Source organism: Scophthalmus maximus, chromosome 9 (assembly GCF_022379125.1).
Source record: "Scophthalmus maximus strain ysfricsl-2021 chromosome 9, ASM2237912v1, whole genome shotgun sequence".
In the NCBI taxonomy this organism is placed as follows: Eukaryota; Metazoa; Chordata; class Actinopteri; order Pleuronectiformes; family Scophthalmidae; genus Scophthalmus; species Scophthalmus maximus.
This window is the reverse complement of record NC_061523.1, coordinates 6,490,851-6,516,396: the sequence shown is the minus strand read 5'-3', so window position 1 is coordinate 6,516,396 and position 25,546 is coordinate 6,490,851. Positions and strand designations below refer to the sequence as shown.

Here is a 25,546-nt window from a genome sequence, read left to right as displayed (position 1 = left end):
GTCTGCAACGCTGACAGACTAAATGGTCAGCTTAGATTAGGATGGAAAATACATGCAGGGGAAACAGCGAGCCTGGCCATCTCTAAAATGTGAAAGTCAGATAACTGCAAAGCTCACTAATTCACACATGATATCCTATTTGCCTAATCCATACATTTGAAGGAATGTAAACACGTAGAGTTGTTGTTTTTCGAGCAGATACTGTAACCATTTAATATTAGCTGGGCCTAATAGAACCAATGCACAGATATGAACGTGGTAACAATCTACTCAATTTCAATCTCTAATTCTCCGAAAAAAGGATAATTAGTGTATTTCCCAAAACGTTAAACTATTCCTTTATGTAAAACTATTCCTTATCCAATTGTCAGTTTAAGTTTAATTTGATGGAAGGTGCAATTTGTTTAAAAGCCGAGTACAGATGATGTTGCTCCAACAAAGGGTAAAAGTCAAAGATGTGTGTGTTCTTTAGTATACTGGGCAAGTGTCATGTTCAAGATCAGAGGGTCAGGGGTCAACACGACTGACCTGCGCCCACTTCCATAGCTGGCTCCCCACGGTGACATCCTCCGCTTCATCTATGAGAAGGATGGAGGGATGACGGGGAAAGGAGAGGAATGGGGAGGGAGGAGGTGAAACAGAAAGACAGAAAGAGAGAAGAGGAGAGGAGGAAGAGAGTTATAGAGGGTGAGAGGGGACACATCAATAAAGAGAGAGGGGGAGTGAGAGAAAAGATGGCAAGAAAAACAGAAGACGGGGGACAAACACAAGACCGAGGAGGGGAGGGGTCAGGGAGAGGGGTTGTGGGAAAGAGCAGCGTGAAAGGAAAGAAGACTCAGTTAGATAAACAGAGGAATATTAGCAAGAGGAGAGAGGCAAACTGGGAAACAGACTCAGAGGCCTTCCAGTGTAGAGCCGTGGAACCAAAGACAAAACAGATCTGAGTGAAATTGTCCCCCCACACACACACAGATATTACTGTAACTTAGCAAACAGATGGTTTGAAAAAATTAATTAATTCTGCATGAACAATGACAGCCTGAGGTTTTTTTTTCCACCCAAATTTTCATACAGGGTAAGTGGAAATATAATAATGACACATCGGGGTTGCTACACAACTTTCAGACTTTTTCACCAGCACGACAATTTAAAGAACAAATTGTTTTTAATCAACAAAGCATAGCAGTTATTTGCAGTGTAATCCTATTTAGACTTTACATTGTGGCTGATTAACAGTGTAGCTCACACGCTATCGAGTCAAACCACTATCATTGGGCACTGAAACAAAATGCCTGCTGCCAGATAACTAACATGGATCAAATTATTAATTTGATGTTATACTTTGAATAACGCGGTATTGATAATGGATGGATGGATCAAATACCTAAAGATAAAGAAAAAGACATGCAATGAGAAACCAGTTTATGTGATAAACTAAATGCATGTATGTTACCTTTTGAGGCTGCAGTATATGGTTGTATATTAGACTGCATTATACATATTGTGAGTAGCAACCCCATTGTGAAAACCAAATCATTTAAAAAAAAAAATGAATCTACGATTCGGTATGAGCACATCGTATAGTCAGATCCAGTTTAACTCCAGTATCTCTGTGGAGATTTGAATGGATCGTTGATGGTAGAACCAGGCTCAGTTTTCTGTCACACATTATTGATAAAGTAAACATATTTGTGCCAAATCAGCTATATGTTATTTAAATTATGGGGGGAAATTAAATCATGAAACGTAAGTAATATTCACTTACACTTGGTGTTTCTAATATTCTGTCTTCATCAATATGAAGGAGCACTCTTATTAACATCTTATTTTTTGCTGTTAAACAAATATATTGCATAAACTGAAACCAGAACTATAATGCAGTATAACACAACAACGTCTGACAAGTTAAAGATGGTGTGAAGAACCATTTAAATGTATGAAGAGCCATTTTTTCATAACACTAAAACTCCATCTGACAGGCACAGCAGAACATTTAACAAGCTGCAGCTCCCACTTTACTTTATATTCTCATATATAAGAGCGGCTTACGTCATTTTACGAACTGAACTTGTTATTCTGCAAAATGCAAAACCACATCAGTCATCTTGGGGCTTTAATTTCTTTGGGTGGGGGGGGCTTTTCGTACCATTGTTTTCTCTTACTGAAACTCTTTTTTTAAAATTATGTATATTTTCCATCTTGCATTGTTCCACAACAGCTTTCTGGCAGCTGTTTATTAACTTTATCTTGTTTAAGATGCTAATCCTTCTGCAGCATTGCACCCTCCGTGCAGTGTCTGTGTGACAAGTCTGTGTGTGTGTGTGTGTGTGTGTGTGTGTGTGTGTATCAGCCTCATTACGTAACACTGGATTATCAAGTAGAGGTATTCAGACCAGTAGGAGGTCTGCTTTTATGAGACAGATGAAATCACCCCGCTGTATTATTGTAGTGGGAACATCAGAGTCCAAATCTCATGCAGCATGACAGAGTCCAGGTGTAAACATTCACAACAACCCGTGTATATCGAACTGTGGTGGTAAGCAGGGGAGAAAATTGTACAAAAAAACCAAAACATGTGATAGGTGGGGAAATGATCGCTCGTGAACACACATGTCCGCGGGGATCCTGTCCCTGACGTAGAGCAAATCCAATCTCGTCCAGCCTTAATCCCTCCGCGGACGCGGCGGTACCAGGCTCGTCGCACCACAGGGCTTATGGAGCCGACTAACTGGCTCTTATCAACACCGACAGGCAGATGTCTGACATGATGTCTGACTGCAGCTACTCTGACTATCATCCAACGGCATGGATCCTGAACTCCAAAAAAAAAAAAAGAGAAAAAGCTTTTAATGCAGTTAAAAATCCACGATCATAAAATCATCATAAAAAATCTCCCTGAATGATGCAATCTAGTGACAGCATTCGATAGGAGGTCCCATATTGGATTTATGGCTTTTTACGACACAAATCCATCGCGGTCCTAATCCCTCTGTGCCACCAGCACTGACTAACTAAGTGGGCTAAACGTGGACCTGATTACATTACTACAACAATTAGCAACCACGGCGTAAGAGACTTACGATGAATCGGCCGCGGGGCCAAAAGCTACGGGTTTAGCAGAAGGACAAGAGTGCCACGTGTGGCAGCTCCTGAGAGAAACGTTTCGCCGCTGCGGAGTGAAACGTCCGTGAGATCCGACGCCCGCGGCCGCAGATTGTGACAAATCTTGGAATGCCTTCCTCAGATAACGCGATTAAATTACCGTTAATGTTCTTTTGTCCCATTAGGGCCGTGCGCCGGGGGAGCAGGGCTGAACCCAGAGTCATGTGGAAACTGTTGGAGCATGACGAGGGCCCGCCGTTTATGAATGAAATTTCTGTTGTACATTCCATCAGCGGGAGTAGTGCCGCTGGTTTTTCATTTATTTCATTCCAAATCACACAAAGAGTGCGGAATGTTAAAGGTGACGATCACTGCGAGGGTTCAGTGTCTCGGTGTACAGGACGCTCTTAGAACTTTTTGTGACGTCGAAGGTCTCTCACTTCAGAAGCGAGGGGTCCCCGTCACCACATCACTGAGTGGGCTCCACTTGGGACACCAAAAAAGAACCAATCCGAGAACCCATTTTTAGGTGCTTGGCCGGAGAGCTCTGGAATCTATTGCCCATATACTGTATTTGAGACACAAAAACAAACCCTGAACTCGAGTCCCTGGGGAGATGAGAGGCCGAGCGGAGGAGCTGCAGATGAACTGACCTCTGTAATATGAGGTTAGCGGACCTATGACGAGCCACAAGCCTTCAATTTCCACAGAGCGACGGAGTTTCAGAGAGAGAAGGGAGATGTAGAAATGACTCAAGAAAGAACACAGGGCGGGAGATTTTTCCAGGCTGCTGAAATGATAAACTCGGCCGACTGGGATGAACCCCTCTAGTACCGATATAGCCGCAGACAGGCATGTTGTATATACAGACATCGGCAGCAGGCAAGTCACCTTCTACACCGTCTGTGTACACAACATAAAGCACGTACCAAATGCATTTTGGACTCTGCATTATCATATGTTTATAACAATCTACGGTAATATTGAGATAACATGTGGGAATTAACAAAATATACAATGGGGAATAATGATACTTTCAGGTTGAAGCTACTGTAAAGAATCTCTAATCCCTGGATGTCGCTCCCCTCTGTTACATGCATGTCTCTGTGCCGTGCGCATGCTGAGAATCATCCATCGAGATTGTCGTACCGATGGCACCGAATCTGACACTGTAAGACACTTAACTTCGAATCAGACCGCCTGCGTCAGCCATTAGGCACTTTTCCTTTAAACGCAGCGCAATTACCAGATGGGATCAGAGAGGGACCGAAGCCGCGGACTGCGAACTCCCACGAAACTTTTATCAGGAGAGCTTTTAACTGTATGGACTCGTGACAGACAGCAGCCAAATTCAGCTCGCAGAGGGATATGGATAGTAGTCCGAGGGGGATCTGGCCTATTTTTCAGGCATGGATCTGCTTGTTTGTTGATAGGTCAATAGGACATTCAATAGATCCCGCCGACCACATAGGGGAGCAGAATTAACTGCATGAATGAAAGCAAACAGCACTATTGAACACTGTCAATGTACACTCAGGCTGTTCCCTTCTCCTATCTCGTCACATTTCTCTACATGTTATCAACATGTAGGGAGCTTGCTTGGGATGAATAAAGTATTTATCTCTCTATCCATCTATTTATCTAGCTATCGATTAAATTAATGGAGAATAAAAAAAAACGCCATCATCCCAGAATAAACCAAGTCTCTACCGTGACTCGACATTTTAAAAGGCTCTCACATGAGTTTTTGTTATTGTCCAACAAAACTCTTTTACTTGGAGGAGCTCAATTTGAACCAAAGGGCCATAAACATATGTGAGAAGTATGGGATATTAGAAAAATGTCAGCAGGTAACACAGCTCAACACGGAACATTTCTTTATTCCCTCCGCCCGGTTGTTTCTTCATTCTTTTTGACCTCCCGTGTCATTATCTCAACATCCCTCCTCTCTTTCCCTGCCCCACGTCTGACCACACATACCTGACTGGGAACACGGCCTTCAGAACAGCGCCATTTCCTCTTGACCCATTTCAACCATTCAACGCCTGCCTGGTCAGCAGGACACAGTGATTAAGGAGGGAATTATTATTTACATTTCAGTCCTGAAGTTTCACATGCCTTATAATGCAGGAAAAAAAAAAGATTTATTATTAACACTACAAGTGCTCGTTGGATTTATTGAAGGGGTCCAGTATGAATTCAAAGGATATGAACAGGATTATCTATGCTCTGAACTTGTACAGCAGAGAAAACTTTGCCAACCTGTGTTTAGTCTCTATCAGCACAGTCATTGCTACAAACTGCCGTTTCTCACTCAAATTCCATGTCTCACGTTGGCTAACCCAGGCTAAGACAGTCGCAAGGCAAAAATGTTTTTTAAAGTCGGTTTACATTTGACTGAGAAGACTTTGATATGACTTTCATAAAAAGTGAGCAATATCATTTATCACATCCTTTTGGTTACATAAACTGAGGGAATCACAGAGTTAGAAAATGCGGTTTGAAAGTGCCAATTAAGTCTGTGTGGAGAGTTTTTGTGTGCAACAACAGTGATTCCAGGGCCTGAAAAAAATAAACAGAGAACCTGCTGCAATAAACAATAAACCTCCTGCTGTAAAGAAATTCTGGGTCCTAAAAATTTGAGAAAAGAAAAGCTTAGCTTCTTAGTCCAGCATGTGGGACTGTATTAATCTGGACTCGTCGTGTAGTAACCGGCACGAACAGTTCAAAACAATAGTGAGTAATTGGCAGGGTCTGCAACGGTTGGAACACAATGAGGGTAAAGTGGACAGAGCTGGAGTATAGTTTCAGGGGAAAATCATAAGCTTATCTTGTCATCCCTCAAATTCTTGTTAGCCGCTGGAACTGCCTGATATGCTGGATGGATATAGTGTTTATCAAACTAAAATCGCAAAACTGATCCTCAGCCCTTTTTCATTTTCCAAAACAGAGTTGCACCAAACTAAATTTCACAGTAAGCTTCACATATAAAATTACTGTTGAAAACAGCATTATTGTCCAAATGGCTCCAAAAGGCCTTTCAGCCCTGTGGTTTGGTCAGAATTCCGAAAACCATTATTCTGGGTTTGGGGTTTCTATCATCTCCCAGCTCCGCTCGCTCTGCTTCAAACTCTATTCCATCTCCAATCCCCTCCGGTCTGAAATGCGGCCGCGCTCTTAGCAACAAGCCATACATGGACTGAGACAGAAACTGACCAAACACTCTCATCACTCACTCTGTACGGTCCACATTCATTTACAGCTGCATCACCGATTCCTGCTGAGCAAACTCATCCTCCTGTGGTTACATAATGCCTGTCGGACCAGAGCCTTGGGAAGGATGGGACCTTTTCTTGGCCTTGCGTCTTGCCATCTCCTTAACCATGGAGTTCCACACCACAGGCGGGCTGGATCTAAACCTGCCTCAAACCTGCTCAAACTAAATCAACACTAGTAATGAGGGGTAAACTCTGCTGGATTGACATTTTCACAGCATAACTAATTGGGTTGTGGACAATTAAAGCCATCACTAAACCCTGCACCATAGTCATGTTGTGTCACACCAGTCCAGCTTTCTTTTCTCAAGACAAATGCAGTTTAAAGTTGAATCACTCAAACTTCTTCAGTTCTTCAATAGAGTTTTGTGATTTATCCCAGAACAAAAGCAGGCGTCACAATTTTATCCAGCCACTGTCAGTGTTGCTGGCTGATAGGGCCCGAGGCATAAGCAAACTAAGCTGCTGCTTTTGGGCCCCAGTGGCCCCCAGCCCCCCCCCCAAGAGAACTTGAAATGTCCCACAAGAAAGCTTGATTTTTAAAAATGTATTTAAATGTATTATATACATGTTATATACTGTCAATGGCAATCTTACAGAAATGCAATCTTATGTCATGGGACTGGCGACCTAATGCTGGTTTAATCAATTCCAACCAATACGCAATTAAAATGGTTGACTTGTTTACAATAATTGCATTGATATAATGTAAGCGACACAGCTACAACTAATAAAGTTGCTAAGGGGTGTGTTCGATTTACAGAAGGTGTGCGAACGATCAAGCATTGACAATAGTATTGGTGGGGGTGGGGGGCCCCCCCAAATCAAATTCTGCTTAGGGCCCCATACAGGCTAGGGCCAGCCTTGCTGGATGATATCTGTCGCTGGCGAGTTTATGAGCTGTAGCTATAGCTCGTAAATTAAGCTTACGGTGACCGCAAGCTGGCTAAAAAACTCCGGCCTCCAGCTGACTGGTCTAAAAAGCCTGGAAGCGCATAAACATTTTTCATTACAGATTGTAACGCAACTGCAAAGAGCTCTGTGTGGTCAGTATCGTCACCTAGTTCATATACACATATGCCGATCACATTGGTGTTTTAAGTAACACTTCATTATTTTGCGACTGTAACTAGGTAGGAAGCCTACGTCAGAAGCTGATCTAAACACATTCCTTACACTTTAACTTGGCTGAAAGAAAGACACCACTCCCCAAATTGCTCTTACTAGCCACCACTTATTCAGTTGTGAAATCCAACAGGTCTGCCGTACCCTGCTGTAGCAGTTGTGGTCTCAAAGCGATGGGTTGTTATGGTGAACGGCTCATTTTGACGCACTCAAGCGAATAGTCCAATTGAACGATTGTGGTATTTATGACTTCATACATCGATTTTTTTTTACAGAAAGCTCTAAGGTCTATCTAAGGATAACACAGTTGTCGTTCTTTAGTCTAATCTGTGTGTGGTTGTCATGCAGCTCATCCTCTGCCTGCCTCTTAATTCACTTTCCTTCTCCGCGTCACACAAACAAAATGTTTGTCTAGCTCAACTCTGCTGAGTGGGCCATAAAAGCTTGTATTGTTGCCATGTCATGATACTGAAAGCGCGAAGACAAAGAAAGTGGAGGGGGGTGTTGGATGCACTGACCATCTATTAAGCTTTGGTACAAAAAAACGATACTTTAGTGTAGTCAGAGAGCTAGAGGCACTCATTATACCAACCCTCTGTGGTCCGAACACACTGCCAAGCCAAGAGCCCTATATTTAGCTCATTCAAAGCATTAAAATCACTGTGGACTTCCATCAGCAGGAGCAGAACACATCAATTGGAATTTGAGAGAGCCCTAACATCCACAGCTACAGCATGACGTATCACACCAGGAGTTGAGCAACAATATGACTCGATCCTGTGCCAGCGGGACTTACAGGAAATTTTGTCTATCCATTTTTTTAGAAAAGCAAGTCAAGTTGTGGGATTTTCTGAAAAAAAAAGAAAAGAAAACCTGTCACTTCCAGTATAAAACAAAGAGTATTCAGCTAGTCAGCTCTGAGTCACAGCTGACTGTTAGTGCCAACTACAAGTCACCAATTGTCTCAATAAACAAAGAGAGACAAAAGTTTGACTTGAGAGCTGCGACAAAAGACAGTGTCAACTCTGGGAAAACCCCCCAGCGTGCAAATCAAAATCAGGGGTACTCTGAGAGAGATTGATTTGAATGGTCGACACAATAGCAGCAACTGTGAATAAAGGAGGTCCTGTACTAAAAAGAGTGTCACTCTGTTAACAATTGACATGCCATGTTGTCTTGTCCTCCACTAATATATAGTTAGGTCCCGTCGACACTGACAAATCCCTCCGAAGAGCCAAATCACACCCATATCCTGGCCATTATCATACGACTGGGAGGTCTGATGAAGCGATGTGGATGAGCAATGTTTTGTTTGTCAGGTGTGTCGAAACAACAGTCTTCACAAAAAAAAAAGTATGAGTGAAACTTACTTCCTGGCCTTGAAGCATCCATACATCCCAGCCATGCTGCAACGCTGAAGCGGAGCGGACAAAAGGAATATTTTCTAACCCCCAAATTAAAGATTTTCTTTTTTGCAATCTGTTGCAAATGTTTTCCCCTGGTCTTTGGAATATGAAACCCTCAAAATCCAACAACCACGTGCTTTTTCTCCCACCGGTCTCCCTCTCCTTCCTGAGAGCCAATGGGTTTTCTCTCTTTGCAACAGGGAAAGATGCAGGACACGAGAGGCGACCACGCTCTCCTCCGAGTCAAACCATCCTGTGAGGTTCCTCCCCCTTCTGAGCTCCGCTAAAGTCAAGACTTCAGACGGACTTGTCTCCAAAGTTCAGCAGTTTAAAAAGGAGCCAAAGTTGGATTATAGCAGGTTGAGAAAATACCACACAAGAAGCACAAAAGTATAGGGGGAAAAAACGAATAAATTAGAATTTAATGTGTCTTCAAAAAAAGGGGAAACTGTCTTTTCTCCCCCGCCCCCAGAGTAATCCTGGCTTCGGGAAGACGGATAGAAGTCCTCAGATAATACGGCAGTCAACTGGAGGGAAAACAATTGACGAAATCGGTGAGTGGCTCCTGCATTGCCTCGCTCCACTCCTCCGAGTCACCCCGACTGGTAATGCTGCGGAGGGAGGGAGGGCTGGAGGGGGAAGATAGAGAGGGAGGAATGAGGGAGGAGGCAAGTGGGAACAAGCGACTGCCCCCATGACCTTATCCTCCACTCTGTTCTCTACTCTCCCCCCCTTGTCCACTCTTTAGTCCTGTTCAAGATGAATTCTCTTATAAACTGACAAATCCCAAGATTTTATTTCTATAATGAAACAGCAGTATGATAGCAACTTTGACAGCCATACTGCTGCTGAGACTACAGCCCTCAGCAGCACTAGAAAAAACAAGCAGGACCGACGACAGCGAAAGCTGGACTTTATAATAATGACAATTATCTTCTCTATTAGCGAGAAGACATCATTTGATGCAAGGTGTTTAAATAATATCAAAGTTGCAAGCTTGCTAGCTCCAGTGAGCTGGGGAGTTACTGCCTCTGATTGGTTTACCCTAACCAATCATCACTCCCCATGCCTGAACCAAACCAACTCAACCGATGAATGAAAGTACTCGCCGATCTAGAGCTAGGCCTAGCCAGAGCCGTCTAACGAGAGTCGCAACAACTCCGTTCACTCCAATGGACCATTTTCCCCCCAGCAATGGCGGATCATGGAGCCTCTCCATAGTTCCCGGAAGTGAGACGCAGCAGAATGGAGTCACTGGAGCGTCTGTGTTGCACTTATGAAGGGTAACACGTTTAAATAATCAGATTGTATATTGTCAGCACATCTGAATCAAATCAACATGCGCATTAAAGCGTTTAAGTGGATTATGATTTATGATTATTTATGATTCAAAGTATTGAATAACTACAAAGAGTCACTACATAGGCATGTATGTCTGCTATATTGTAAATCAATATATTTATTGACTACTAATTACCAAAAACCGCAGTTCTGTCGCTCGTAAGAATGGATTTGAATTGCGCGCCGAGAACTTCCGGGAACTATCTGAAGTCTACATGAGTCACATGACGTGCAAGCAGTTTGGACTTCCGTTGTCACGACTCTCATTAGACGGCTCTGGGCCTAGCTAGTCTCGGTAGGTGTAACGGTGGCTATAGTCAGTCGAGTGCTGTGCAGTGTGTAAACATCACTCCCCGACACCATAACAGACGTGCTAGCGTATTCACATATCTGAAATCTGAGAATTTTTACTTTTTTTTATAAAAATTACCCAAACCGATTAATCGGTCATCAAAATACTGGTCGATTATTAATCCATTAATCGATTAACTGTTAAGGCTCTAAACTGGAGACCCGGCTTTTAATTGACTTTTTTAGTTAAGGAAATACAGCAAGTGCATTTCAGAAAATGTTAAGATATTCCTTTAAAATTTGTCATCCACACAGAAACACATTAGATTGTGGAATTACTAGGGATCAATTCAGTATATAGTCCTGTTCTGCTTTCACACAATGGATTTCATTTCTTTTAAATGAATCAATAAGCAGCACTCAGTGACGACAAAATCCATTTTTTCAGTCGACAGATGCTCGTGCTGGGACCATGACAGAACCCTCTGTGTCACCACTACCGGCGAAACGCGCTTATTGAATAAAACAGGAAATACCGTGTATTAAAAGAAGTCTTTTTGATTTGATATTTTTGCCATGCCTCAAAAATAAACACTGAATTGGTCAACTCCAGCATATCACTGTCCATCCGAGGCTTACACAAAAGCACCTCACGGGCCTCGGGTTAATCATCTGCCTCGGCAGGGGGCCCGGCGGTCGCACAACAGCCTGTCGCGGCTAATCACAACGAGTAGGGAGCTTAACCAACTCCGGCTCTCGGTGCTTATGTGTGTGTGTGTGGCTACGAGGTGACACTAGGGGTTGATCCTGAGATTCCCTGCCGCTACATCCTCTCAGACACACACGATCAAGAGAGGGAGTCAATTTTTAGCAGTTCACATAAATGACTACTACAGAAACGTTGCAGTCAAAAGCAAACAGACTTTCTCCAAACATGACGTATGACAAGAGCATGTCTTCAAATGTTTCAACAGTCCCAAGAATTTGTGAGAATACAAGGGAAAGTTTAAAGATTTTACTGGTAGTAAAAAATTTCCTCCACACCCAAAAAGGACCTCTGAGCCGACCCCTGCTTCACAAACAGACAAAGTCTCATCGTAGAGCCGAGGCAGCTGCAGGGAAATTGGCCCAAGACAGTGGTGACAAAAGCATCCAAATCATATTAATCATCGCATTAATCACACGCAAGAGGAGTGGTGGCAGTGGAATGAATTTCTCAATTCCTACATGCCCAGACTCATTGTGGACTGTGTGATTCAGCTTTGCGTCTCCAACATGTTGAAATTGATTTCATCTGTCCAAGTCACTGAAGTGTGTGCGTGTGTCAGTGTAAACAAAGGCAGTCAGTCTGTATCAGTTGAAGAGCTCAACAGCTCCACATCAACACATTAATACAAAAGCACCGTCGTGAAGTCCAGCGCACACACACACACAGGCACACACACAGGCACACACACAGGCACACACACACGCACACACACACACACACACACACACACACACACACGACATTGCCGATAAATTCGACAGTGAAAAACAAAGGCCTTCCACCATTTTGATGTACGTGTGTGTACTCAGTGTTTCCACCAATACATTCAGCGCTGCCTCAGCTTTGCCTGGGATTAATACCAGGAACCAGGAACCAGGAACCAGGGACTTCCCATCCTGAATGTCCCCGTCTTGGCTTCAGGAGGATGTCAGACACTCTCAAAGTTAAACAAATCAGTCGCTCGGATCTACATGGAGTGCACTTGTTAGACATTTTGATTCTGCGTGGATTTTCTTTTAAAGGCCAACAGCGTCAAGAGTGAATCTAATAATGCAAAAACATGGATACTCCGAAAACACAAAGCTCCAAAATCAAAGAAACTCACCCAGTCTGGTTCCTCTCACATGAAACTAGGTTAAACCCTTTAGACGTCGATGTTAAGTTGGCGCTCAGAGTTTTTGCGCAGACACCGGGAGAATATGCAAACTCTTCCTCCCACAAGTCCAAAGACAAGCAGCTAATTGGAGACTCTAAATTATTACATTGCCCGTAGGTGTGAATATGAGAGTGAACGGTTGTTTGTCTCTGTATGTTGGCCCTTGTGATACGCCTGGCGACCTGTCCAGGGCCAACCCCGCCTCCTACCCAACGTCAGCTGGGAGCGGCCCCGGCCCCCCCACGATCCATCAACGTGATAAGCGGCGTAGATAATGGATGGATGGATGGATGAAAGTTTGTGCTCGGTCGTGTACAGTGTCTGCGGAAAAAACAACAGCGAAGGGAGCGTGCGAGTCAACCAAAACATTAAGGCTTGTGGGGCCACAGAACCAAAACGATGAGCTGAAGGGTGCTAAAAAAAAGAAGAAGAAAGCCGTGTGCAGCCGAGGGGTACCGCAGAGTGAGAGTAATAACCATCTGTGTATCTGTCACCACGAGTGGCCCCTTTCACAACGTAGTGATTGCATCCGTGGTCAAAACAACATTGTGGATTAGTCCAACTCTATATGCAAGTGGAGACGGTCGTCTCGTTGCAGGCATCAGTCACAGCACTCCCAGTGCAGGCAAGTTGCTTTTCCTTCAAGTGGGAAAATTAACTCAGCTCCAAGTCTTTTTGTAAAGGAATCTAAATACACCCCCGTGGAGGGAGATTTATGTTTTTCAAAACACGGAGATCCAATGTCTCTGTGTGCGCTTGCATGATATTTCTCAATGTTGACAAGTCAAAACGGATCCAAGTACACGGCGCAGTTCCCTGTGTGTGTGTGTGTGTGTGTGTGTGTGTGTGTGTGTGTGTGTGTGTGTGTGTGTGTGTGTGTGTGTGTGCGTGTGTCGGTGTGCGTGTATCAATCATACAGCTTTCTGTTTATAGAGCCAAGAGGAATGTCGGTCAGTTTCCCTGTGAAGCAAAAAAAAAAAGAGGGATGTTGGAATTTCCTGAAACGACTGAGTGTGGACCCACTGGGGGAGAGGGAGAGGGAGAGAGAGAGAGAGAGAGAGAGAGAGGGAGAGGGAGAGAGAGAGAGATAGTAAGTGCAGGAGATCAACAGAGTGACGGAGTAACTGAGAGAACACACAGCTGAGGAACACCGTGAGAGGTCCAACACAAGTTTACCTTTATATTCCACCTTTTCCATAACATTTTGTGAATTGCTGTTTTTCTCTGTTTTATATCCATAAATCTTACATCTGTCATTCATGTGTACTTGGGACCGCTTGTGGCTACGGACTTTTTTTGAGGGATAAATTAAAGGAATGTTTTTTGGGAAAAGGGATCTCCAAACGGTTTCACTTTGGGGGATTCGTTGTTCGCCGACACTAGGACAGCCTCCGCCGGGCTGAAATGCGTTTTCTGGGGGGATTTCTGCCCTTGCGGTCAACCAAGAGGCCCTGCTTTTCTTCGCCCTCCTCCTCCTCGTTCTATATTCCTTCCATCCCCTTCCTCATCTGCACTCCTCTCTTCCCTCTCTGCTGGCTCCAGTTCCTCTCACCCACCCCTGCGGAGCAACGCCTTTTCCTTCTCGTCTGTTTTGTGGTTTCTCTCCGTCTCCTATTCTCTCCATTACAACATGCACTGGCTGATCCAGATCTCTGTGTCTGCGACTGAGGAAGAAGAGGAGGAGGAGGAGGAGAATCGCTCTGTAGCTCTGAATTCCACCTCACATCTGGAAACCATCTTCTCTCTCTCTTATTGCCAATCTCTCGCCCCCTTTCTCTCTCGCTCTATGCTGTAATGTAAATAGCCCTGTAATCATACTCCTGCCCTGAGCCTGCTGCATAGGGCGTGTGTGTGTGTGTGTGTGTGTGTGTGTGTGTGTGTGTGTGTGTGTGTGTGTGTGTGTGTGTGTGTGTGTAAGATAGTACACACTCCGCCAAAAAGTTGAAAACCTCTCTTCTTACGCTCCATCTCTGGTCTCAGCTGAGGTTTATGGGGCAATAAAATCAGAACAGCTTTATTCGTCTTACCTATGCTGCGTGTGTGCGTGTGTGTGTGTGTGTGTGTGTGTGTGTGTGTGTGTGTGTGTGTGTGTGTGTGTGTGTGTGTGTAGAAGCAACAGGAGGCACATGAGCAGTTGATTCAAAGAGTTTAACAACGACCTAATAACCTCAAACCGATGCTTTTATAGAGCATCGACGGACGATGCGTCTCATCGCTCCGCTCTGATGTTATTGCCCCGAGCAGACGCGGAAGACGCTACAACTCTTTGTGCTTGAGCTTCTCTTCGGGTCTCGAAGTGGGCACAGTTGACGTTTTCGACGGCAGTAGACGGTTAACAGACGGAAAACATTTCGGCCTTCGTCTATATCTGCAGATCTGTTTTTTTTCTTTCATGAGATAACTTCAACCTCTCTGTTTGTACAAACGCCAGCTGCTTCAAAACCTGATACACAGCAAAGCATTACCAGATATCACGAAGGCAAACCTTTATTTCTTTCTCTCTCTCTTTTTTCTTTGGCAACATATGAACTGTAGAGAGACGGAAAATGAACAGATTCCCCCTCCTGCGGGATGATTTCACCTATGAGGTCCCCTCTGGCCTCAAGTCTTTTAAGTATCACTTGTAAACAGGTTAATGCAGCCTCCATCTTCTCATCAACAGGTTCTCTGCTCCGCACCTTTGACCACAGGCGCAAGTGAACACAGGGAAGGTTTTCTCAATAAAAATACTGCCAGCGAGAGAAACAAACATTACGGTGGTAATTCTACAATGGAAATGTAACTTTCTCCTCCGCTCTGTTCCCACAACAAGCTCAAAGGTGCAGTTGCGTTACACTTCCATCCTGCAAATCCAACCTCTGTCTCGCTTTCACGTCAACGCACGCCTGCACCATGGACAAAATGAAACTTTCCTGTTAGTGAAGGTCATGTTTCAGCGCCATGTCTACTCCAGCGTTATACCACCAGGCTACAAACTGTAGTGTTGAAAGACATCTGATCACTTTTTTATCTCTGCTGGGGTCAGCCTGGCTGCGTGGAAGAATAAATTGAGGGGAAACAGACCAAGGATTTGTTGTTCATGAAGATGTGCAAAACCGCCAAGTCTAAAAGAGCTGTTGCAACACTGAGGTCCAAACTGAAACACCGTTTCTTTGCATGACATCTCATAATAATAGATCTCCAAAACTACTAGATCCTACATTTCCATATCCATGGTAAATGCCATAAAGAGTCATTCAAGATACTATATGAGTGTTTATTGTATCAAGGGGCACTCCAAATATTTCTAAACATGAAGATCAGTGTTATTTTCCCCAGAATCTACTGATTGAGTTCCTAGAAACACATTTTTGATGTATTTTGTTTTGTGGTGGAAATATTGACACAACTTTGTTTTTTCCAGGCTTGAATGCGCATGATGGCACCTGAGGCAAAGCAAAGTTAAGTCATTATGTGATTGTCTCCCTGTGGACATTTGATGGCAGGAACGCAGCTTTCACTCAATTCAAAAACAATAGAAGAACACACAAGTGGCAGATAGCACTGAGTACACACTGAGATCTGAGAACACACTAAGATCTGAGAACGCACTAAGATCTGAGAACACACTAAGATCTGAGAACACACTAAGATCTGAGAACACACTGAGAACACACTGAGAACACACTGAGATCTGAGAACACACTGAGATCTGAGAACACACTGAGATCTGAGAACACACTAAGATCTGAGAACACACTGAGATCTGAGAACACACTGAGAACACACTGAGATCTGAGAACACACTGAGATCTGAGAACACACTAAGATCTGAGAACACACTGAGAACACACTGAGATCTGAGAACACACTGAGATCTGAGAACACACTGAGAACACAATGAGATCTGAGAACACACTGAGATCTGAGAACACACTGAGATCTGAGAACACACTGAGATCTGAGAACACACTGAGAACACACTGAGATCTGAGAACACACTGAGATATGAGAACACACCGAGATCTGAGAACACACTGAGATCTGAGAAAACACTGAGATCTGAGAACACACTGAGAACACACTGAGATCTGAGAACACACTGAGATATGAGAACACACTAAGATCTGAGAACACACTGAGATCTGAGAACACACTAAGATCTGAGAACACACTGAGAACACACTGAGATCTGAGAACACACTAAGATCTGAGAACACACTGAGAACACACTGAGATCTGAGAACACACTGAGATCTGAGAACACACTGAGATCTGAGAACACACTGAGATCTGAGAACACACTGAGATCTGAGAACACACTGAGATCTGAGAACACACTGAGATCTGAGAACACACTGAGATCTGAGAACACACTGAGATCTGAGAACACACTGAGATCTGAGAACACACTAAGATCTGAGAACACACTAAGATCTCAGAACACACTGAGATCTGAGAACACACTGAGAACACACTGAGATCTGAGAACACACCGAGATCTGAGAACACACTGAGATCTGAGAACACACTGAGATCTGAGAACACACTAAGATCTGAGAACACACTGAGATCTGAGAACACACTGAGATCTGAGAACACACTGAGATCTGAGAACACACTGAGATCTGAGAACACACTGAGATCTGAGATCACACTGAGATCTGAGAACACACTAAGATCTGAGAACACACTGAGAACACACTGAGAACACACTGAGATCTGAGAACACACTGAGATCTGAGAACACACTGAGATCTGAGAACACACTGAGATCTGAGAACACACTAAGAACACACTGAGATCTGAGAACACACTGAGAACACACTGAGATCTGAGAACACACTAAGAACACACTGAGATCTGAGAACACACTGAGAACACACTGAGATCTGAGAACACACTGAGATCTGAGAACACACTGAGATCTGAGATCACACTGAGATCTGAGAACACACTAAGATCTGAGAACACACTGAGAACACACTGAGAACACACTGAGATCTGAGAACACACTGAGATCTGAGAACACACTGAGATCTGAGAACACACTGAGATCTGAGAACACACTAAGAACACACTGAGATCTGAGAACACACTGAGAACACACTGAGATCTGAGAACACACTAAGATCTGAGAACACACTGAGAACACACTGAGAACACACTGAGATCTGAGAACACACTGAGATCTGAGAACACACTGAGAACACACTGAGAACACACTGAGATCTGAGAACACACTGAGAACACACTGAGATCTGAGAACACACTGAGATCTGAGAACACACTGAGATCTGAGAACACACTGAGAACACACTGAGAACACACTGAGATCTGAGAACACACTGAGAACACACTGAGATCTGAGAACACACTGAGATCTGAGAACACACTGAGAACACACTGAGAACACACTGAGATCTGAGAACACACTGAGAACACACTGAGATCTGAGAACACACCGAGATCTGAGAACACACCGAGATCTGAGAACACACTGAGATCTGAGAACACACTGAGATCTGAGAACACACTAAGATCTGAGAACACACTGAGATCTGAGAACACACCGAGATCTGAGAACACACTGAGATCTGAGAACACACTGAGATCTGAGAACACACTGAGATCTGAGAACACACTGAGATCTGAGAACACACTGAGAACACACTGAGATCTGAGAACACACAGAGAACACACTGAGAACACACTGAGATCTGAGAACACACTGAGATCTGAGAACACACAGAGAACACACTGAGAACACACTGAGATCTGAGAACACACTGAGAACACACTGAGATCTGAGAACACACTGAGATCTGAGAACACACTGAGATCTGAGAACACACAGAGAACACACTGAGAACACACTGAGATCTGAGAACACACTGAGAACACACTGAGATCTGAGAACACACTGAGAACACACTGAGATCTGAGAACACACTGAGATCTGAGAACACACTGAGATCTGAGAACACACTGAGAACACACTGAGAACACACTGAGATCTGAGAACACACTGAGATCTGAGAACACACAGAGAACACACTGAGATCTGAGAACACACTGAGATCTGAGAACACACTGAGATCTGAGAACACACTGAGAACACACTGAGAACACACTGAGATCTGAGAACACACTGAGATCTGAGAACACACTGAGAACACACTGAGAACACACTGAGATCTGAGAACACACTGAGAACACACTGAGATCTGAGAACACACTGAGATCTGAGAACACACTGAGAACACACTGAGAACACACTGAGATCTGAGAACACACTGAGATCTGAGAACACACTGAGAACACACTGAGTACACACTGAGATCTGAGAACACACTGAGATCTGAGAACACACTGAGATCTGAGAACACACTGAGATCTGAGAACACACTGAGAACACACTGAGATCTGAGAACACACTGAGAACACACAGCAACAGTGACGAGTCTGGTTGTTTTACTATGTGTCAGTGAGCGTTTGTGATTTGAGAGGAACAGTGAACAGGACGTCTCTGAGGGCTTGTTCAATGACAGGCGACCCCATCGGCCCTGACACACACACACACACACACACACACACACACACACACACACACACACACACACACACACACACACACACACACACACACACACACACACACACACACACACACACACCCACACATTTATCAAACTCCTCAGTCAGATTACCAGCACTGATGACCTTAAACTCGTGTTTAAGGTCACCGCGTACGCTCGTGATCATGTCTGATAAAATACTAACACAGCAGATTTGTCGGGCTCTATAACGTGGACACTTTGTTTTAGTTCACCGACTGATTCGCAGCACCGAATCAGGAGTCGGAGGTCTACGTTGTCCTGCAGCCACGTCCGCTTGAGGATCAGGCCAGCGGATCAATGGTCTCTCATCCCCGCACGCCGACGGAGACAACACGACTCTGCTCTGAAGCCGGCGACTGTGTGGAGGATTACAGTGGTTCCCACACCGTGGACGATAACTGCTTAATCTGGACCGTCCTTGACCTGCCTCCAGCAACCAGTGTACACACACACACACACACACACACACACACACACACACTGGGCGATACTGTATGAGCTCAAAGATCTGACAGCAGTACAGCAACATGACTTCTAATGTAATTCTAATATTTAAAAACAAAAAGACAGTTTGAGCTTTTGAGCGTTCACCTGACGGATGAATGATTCAAGCAAAAAGTTACAAATATTGACACATTTTCTCACAATTTAAGCCAATTTCCACAAAGTATACTGGTGGAAAACGTGACAGACTTATTAATGACCCAAAGTCCAGAGGGAATGAGTCATGACAAGTACAGTAAGTTCTGCAGGGATTTCACAGGGAACGTCAAAAGGAAAAGAGCAACAGTGTCGATGATGCCATGATCCCTCCAGCCCTCTCTGCTCCCATGTACAAGTTCAGAGCTGTATCTCAGTTGGCCATGTTCAGATGAAACTTCCCAAGGACGCGCACCGCGCAGTGAGCCGGGTGTCGACGGCGACCCAACCAGACAAATACAACAGAAACAAACATCCACGCGCACACTCCTCCTCCCCGTCCGCCACAGACGCGCCGGAGCCGAGAGGACGGGGCGCTGCATCATGTATCGATCGACAAACAAACGACATCACCGCCGATCACTCGGCCGGGTCAGATGGAGTGGAGTGGAGTGGAGTGAATACTCACTGTGCCTGCTGGGACTCGAAGGGCCTCAGAGTGAAGTCATCCCTCAGAGACTGGAACCAAGGCATCGGCGCTGCCTCGCGGACTGGTGATTGGATCGTGCGTCTCGCTGCTGCCCCGGCGTGCGCCGCTGTGCGCCGCTGCGTTCAGGGCCGGCTCGGAACAAAGGGGCCCACGGTCGCGGTCGCTGATGTAGCGAGGAGAATGAGGGGATGTAAGCCACGGATTACATGTCATTACAAAAGCAACCCCCCCCCCCCAATAACTCAAATAAATATATATTTTTTTTTACATCACACTTTCTTTTCAGGCTTGTAACAGTTTGACAGAAAAACAATTACTCGTGTCATTTAAAACATTATTTGAAATTAATCAAAATTCACATTAAAACTTCTAAAGCTAAGATAAATAATAATGAAAAAACTTGTGTTTTCCAGATCCAAATTTATTTAGTGGACCAGAATATTTTGTATACATCTTATATATATTTATTTATTTTCAAAGAATTAGAGTTGTGATATTAATAGCAAGATGTTTATGTTTATTTGTGATGGATTTGTTTTGTTTTGCATTCCCTGTAGTGTAAATCTAAATGTGTCCTATATCGTTTCAGCACCATTTGCCACCATGTCAATTTCTACACAAACAGACGCAAACACACAACTAAATTAACATAATAATATGACACATGACCACAGTCATGTAACCATCATCAGTTCGACTCTAAGACTATTTGCCATTTTAAGATAAACTCTGTTGTTACAAACCTCAAAAAAAGAAACACATTGCAACAGCTATGCCCCGGTGTTTTCAGTAATACAACATATGCAATTTAGTCACAAAATAAGTTTACACTCAGGTCTCCACCATCTCGTTGGTTACTGAATAAAAAAAATGAGTTATTCTTTCTCCAATATTCATAGTGGTCATATTTCAACTTGTAAACCTGAACATAATTTCCCTCGACAGATATAGTTGAACTTGTTGTAGTTCCTCAAGGTTGCACGGGTCAAAAAAAAAAGGTTCTTGATAACATTACTGTAAGTAATGCTCCTTGAAGAATGGTTTCAACGTTTTATTCCCTCATAAATTCGGGTCTTGTTAATTACTGATCATTTTTACGAGTGACACTCGAATGCACCATTGACACAAAGCCCAGCGCCACCCAACTGACTTCTGAGGAGATAAGACAATTATGTACTTTCCAACAACTAACAAACACAAAACCAAGTCTGAACATAACGACTGAAAAAACTCAACAGGCTGATCGTCAGTTAGATTTCGTAATCTCTACTGTTACTTTGTTTATACATGTGTATATGTTGTTTAGTACATTAGCAACAGAAGCTGTCAAATAACATTTACTCTTTTTTTGTAAAGAAGAGACAAACACAACTTACAGCTTATTGCCAAAAAGTTGTAGCCAGGAGTTTGTGTTGAAATTAAGTAAATTCATGGTTACATTTAAAAAAAAAAACATTTTAGGGATAACACTGCCATCTAGCGTTGGGTGTTAATGCGTGCACTCACTGTAGCTTCAAATTTTTATTCATTACATTATGACAGCACCACAAAATGTGGTGGAAAACTGGTCAAAGGTCAAAAGTGCCTCAAACCTGTTCACATTTTAAAGAAAGAAAGAAAAAAATGTCAGCCAATGTGGTGATTTCATCCATTATCAATCTGCGGTTGTTTCACTCTCAATCATTCAAAACAAGAGACAACATTGATAGGCCGGGTAGAAAAAAAATCCTCTTTTATTTCAGTCAGCAACATTTAGATCACATGTGAAAAAAAACATCAGACAACATTAAAAATTGATACAAAAATCCTTTCTCCACTTATTAGCCATAGTTACTCTTAGTTTCACTCACGTCATGATAATGAAAGCAGGAATATTATAAAAGTGATTATAAAGTAGTGGGGACTGGTAAACAAATGAGCTGGTGATTATTTATTAGTTGGGGTTCGCAAATTCTCCATCAATTACACGTTTGTTCTGGAAAATCATGACTATCATCTGTGAACTGAAAGAGAAAATGTTCATAGCTTAACACCCAATCTATTCACCTAGAGGTTCTGATATGAGGATACAGCGAACTGTGCAGCGCTGTAGCTGTTACCGAGAGGAAACCAAAACGTTGGATTTGGTCCGACAGAGTTCGGATCTTCTCATTGTGTGCACAACGGTACGTTTAAAGTCTTCCCGCCTCCTTGAACTTGCCGAGCAGCCCGTCGTCCGCCCTCAGGGGGAAGTACAGCGTGCGCTTCTCGTAGTACTGCGGGTCAGACTGCAGGTTCTGGATGACGTCTGCGAGGAGGTGGGCGCGCTCCACGCCGCAGCCCGGGGCGTCGTAGCCCAGCGTGGTGAAGTGCACGTGGAGGTGGTAGTAGGACGGCTGGTAGTGCAGGTAGACCCGCAGCTTACTGGCCGGGAGCTCGTAGCGCTGCAGGATGGCCTCCTGAGTCACGACAGGTCAGGTGTCATCAACCCTCTTTGTTTTGTTTATCGTTAACAATACTACATATCCCACTTCTTATCCCAGCTCTTTGAAAGTGCAACTATAACATCTCATGTTTGGTTGGAGATCAATGGGTCGAATGGACGATTATCGGAGCCGGTATTCAACATTTTTATGATTATGGGTATCGGCCAAGCTCTGATGTAGCTGCTGTCACGACTCTCTGAACTTTAGCAATATCCCGTCAATGTTTGTTTGTTCAACGTCATAATAAAGCTGCCGAAAGCTCTCTGCACTCTTTTTGCTAAGGTCATGTTGAAAAGTTATGTGAATTAACAATATGCTTTTAGCCATTTCCACAAAGTGTTTTCTGTTAAGAGTTTGTATTATTCTAAATGTTGACGCCTTTTGAAACTTTTTTTACTGCACACAAATATCGGTTATCGGCCTCTTCGAGTAGTCATAATCAGCATCAGCCCTGCAAAAAGCCACATCGGTCAAGCCCCTACTGGATATGGTGACTGCGATGCTCACAGGTCACTTTAGTGGCAGCTGAGGGAAGATGAGCGTTTCCTCAGACTAGACCCCCCCACCCAGACAAAAACTGGGGAAACTGTTCCCCTTACCTTTCCTTTCTGGAAGATGTTCTGCAGCAGCGGTATGTGATCAGACGTCAGGTCTCTCAGACTCCTGATGTTCCTCTGATGTACTATGGCAATCAGGTACAAATCATGCACCTGCAAGAGGAAGGCAGATGTAGTGAAAGTGTATAAGTCTCCTCCTGGCCTGAGAATCTAAAGTAGCATGGGTCCCAGCAAAGCTCCTCCATCTTGTTCACACTTTTGGCCAGGTGCCGTTATCAGTTTTTTAAATGTATCAATTATGATACTGTCAGATGTGAAGCCGTCACTTGCTGCCTCGTGGCATTTCGCTGCAGTTTGTTAGAGCAAGAACATATGGCTGCAGCAGCAACCAGCCTCTGTGCTGATATATCTTCCAGTTAACACATCAAATCTCTCAGTGGCAAAGGGAACTGTGGTCAGTACTGTGCTCTCTCACCTGTTTTTGGTCCCATTTGAAATCAGGGAGGAGGACGAAGCCGACCTCTGGGTCCGGATCTTCGTAAACCACCCTCTCAGCCTCCGCCTTCTTCTCCAGGATGTTGTGCACCCACTGGGGGGGGAGCACGGGTCAATTTTGTACATTCAGAAGTGCACACTGTATGAGAGGAGGTGATCTCAGGAGGCTGCTGACCTGCACGCTGAAACTCTGCTTCTGGATGTAGGGCAGAGTGATGGACCGATAGTCCGTCCCCGTCTCCTCCACCAGAAAATTCTCCTGGCGCTTGTATTTCTTTATGTGCTTCTCCGTGGCCGGACACACCACCGTGGTCTTGATCTCTGCAAATAACAGACACTCACAGGTCTCCCTTTTCCCTCCAGCCGGACTCAAAAAGACATCTTCTGTCAAGTGCATTTACGCGGGGCCGTACCGTTGAGGTGGGGGGGAGCCTGCAGCCGATACGTGCTGTAGATGTCGTTTCTCAAGTCCAGCTTCAGCCTGGAACCGCTGAAGATCTCAGCCAGGGTTTCTTCTCTGATGGGAGTCTTCTCCAGAATGACCACGGCCTCCTGATCAGCCAACTGAAGATGATGATGACATGGTCAATGAGGTGCTAGTTTGCCAAAATCAATCAATAGATAAATAACTGCAGAGCTGATCTTCTGTTATCTAATCTCCCGTTATAAAAATTTTGTATGAAGTCAATCTTTACATTAAAGCGCTATCACGCGTACTCTTATTTTGACATCTCAAACCGGAAGAGTATGTACATCTCTTTCGTTTACAAACTACTCACCCCACTTTGAATGAATATAACAATAAAAACATGTCCCCCTCTACCTTACCCTTTCTTTTAACTTCTTAACCATAGTAACACTTAGTTAAATACCGTCCACCAGCAGAATGAAGTCAGTTAATGTTCCGACGACTATTACCTTTCCATGGATGAAGATGTTTTTCTCCCGGGCGGAATCACTCAAGACGCTGGACGTTTTGAATCCAGACAGAATATTCTCAGACTCCTCTCCATCGTGTCCTGGGCCATTTTCACCGTCGGCTTCCGTCCTCTTCACTTTGTGAGCCGATTCGTCGGCTTCGTCTCTGTCCGTTTCTCGTTTGGACGCCGTGTCTGCCATGTTGCTCTCAGCGGCGCGCTTCATGAACAAAGGTTGTCTCCGTGTACGATGATGTCTCACTCAATGTCCGACACGAATCCAGCCATCAAATGTGACGCTTCGCGCATGCGCTCAATATTTGCAAGTTTCCTGACTTAAATTAATATATTAACTTGGTGCATTAAGTTATTTTAAAGAACAAATAACTATACTACTACTACTAATAACAACAACAACAATCATCATCATGATTATCATCATAACAATCATAATAATGATTATGAACAATTACGATACAAGCATTCGTATCTGGACATGTAAAAATGTCTATTGTAGGAAAGGTAATCATGGAGATATTTATAAATCCTACATTTTATTGTGTAGGTAATTAGTTAGAACAGGGAAACGTTGGGAGATTCGTTAAAGCCGAAGCAGAGTGAGACCTCGCGTCTTCTTCCGAATCTCAGCTACAGCTCCAGTGTCAAGGTGTTGAGAAGAAAATCAGGAAACCCCGTCATGTCTTTCAAAATAAAAAATATTTATTCAGAACTAGAACCTCATTTACAGTTTCTCGTGTGCTCCGTGACAGCACGTGCAACAATGCCACAAAGTCCGTCTGCAATAGTAATGTGACGTGGTCGTGTTTATAGCACAGTGTGTCTTTGCTCTGAAAACAGGAAATGGAAGACAGGTGTCCCGGGCAGAGGCATCAGAAACATCAGCACATGGGTCAGTGGC

At 43.9% G+C, this 25,546-nt stretch overlaps 2 protein-coding genes across 6 annotated transcripts in view; both read right to left on the bottom strand.

The window, feature by feature from the left end:
• The window catches only part of zgc:66433 (uncharacterized protein LOC321250 homolog), a 43,867-nt gene extending 23,549 nt beyond the window's left edge, over positions 1–20,318 (bottom strand). For 2 of the 5 annotated variants that reach the window (XM_047334425.1, XM_047334429.1), the window contains exons 1-2: positions 8,873–9,524; positions 529–578 (exon numbers count right to left, since the gene is read on the bottom strand). In XM_047334425.1, the coding sequence (XP_047190381.1) occupies positions 529–578; positions 8,873–8,890 (68 nt within the window). In that variant the 5' untranslated portion in view covers positions 8,891–9,524. Of the gene's footprint in view, positions 1–528; positions 579–8,872; positions 9,525–20,172 lie in introns of those variants that run through there. The other 3 variants (XM_047334427.1, XM_047334426.1, XM_047334428.1) reach the window with 3 other exon arrangements.
• A 1,590-nt stretch (positions 20,319–21,908) lies between these two features.
• On the bottom strand, positions 21,909–24,887 carry dcps (decapping enzyme, scavenger). Its single transcript, XM_035650604.2, has 6 exons — positions 24,629–24,887; positions 24,124–24,274; positions 23,886–24,031; positions 23,691–23,804; positions 23,258–23,368; positions 21,909–22,631 (listed from the first exon to the last, which is right to left on the bottom strand). The coding sequence occupies exons 1-6, from the start codon at positions 24,851–24,853 to the stop codon at positions 22,365–22,367; spliced, it is 1,014 nt and encodes a 337-aa protein (XP_035506497.2). The 5' UTR covers positions 24,854–24,887; the 3' UTR covers positions 21,909–22,364.
• Positions 24,888–25,546: the final 659 nt, after the last annotated feature.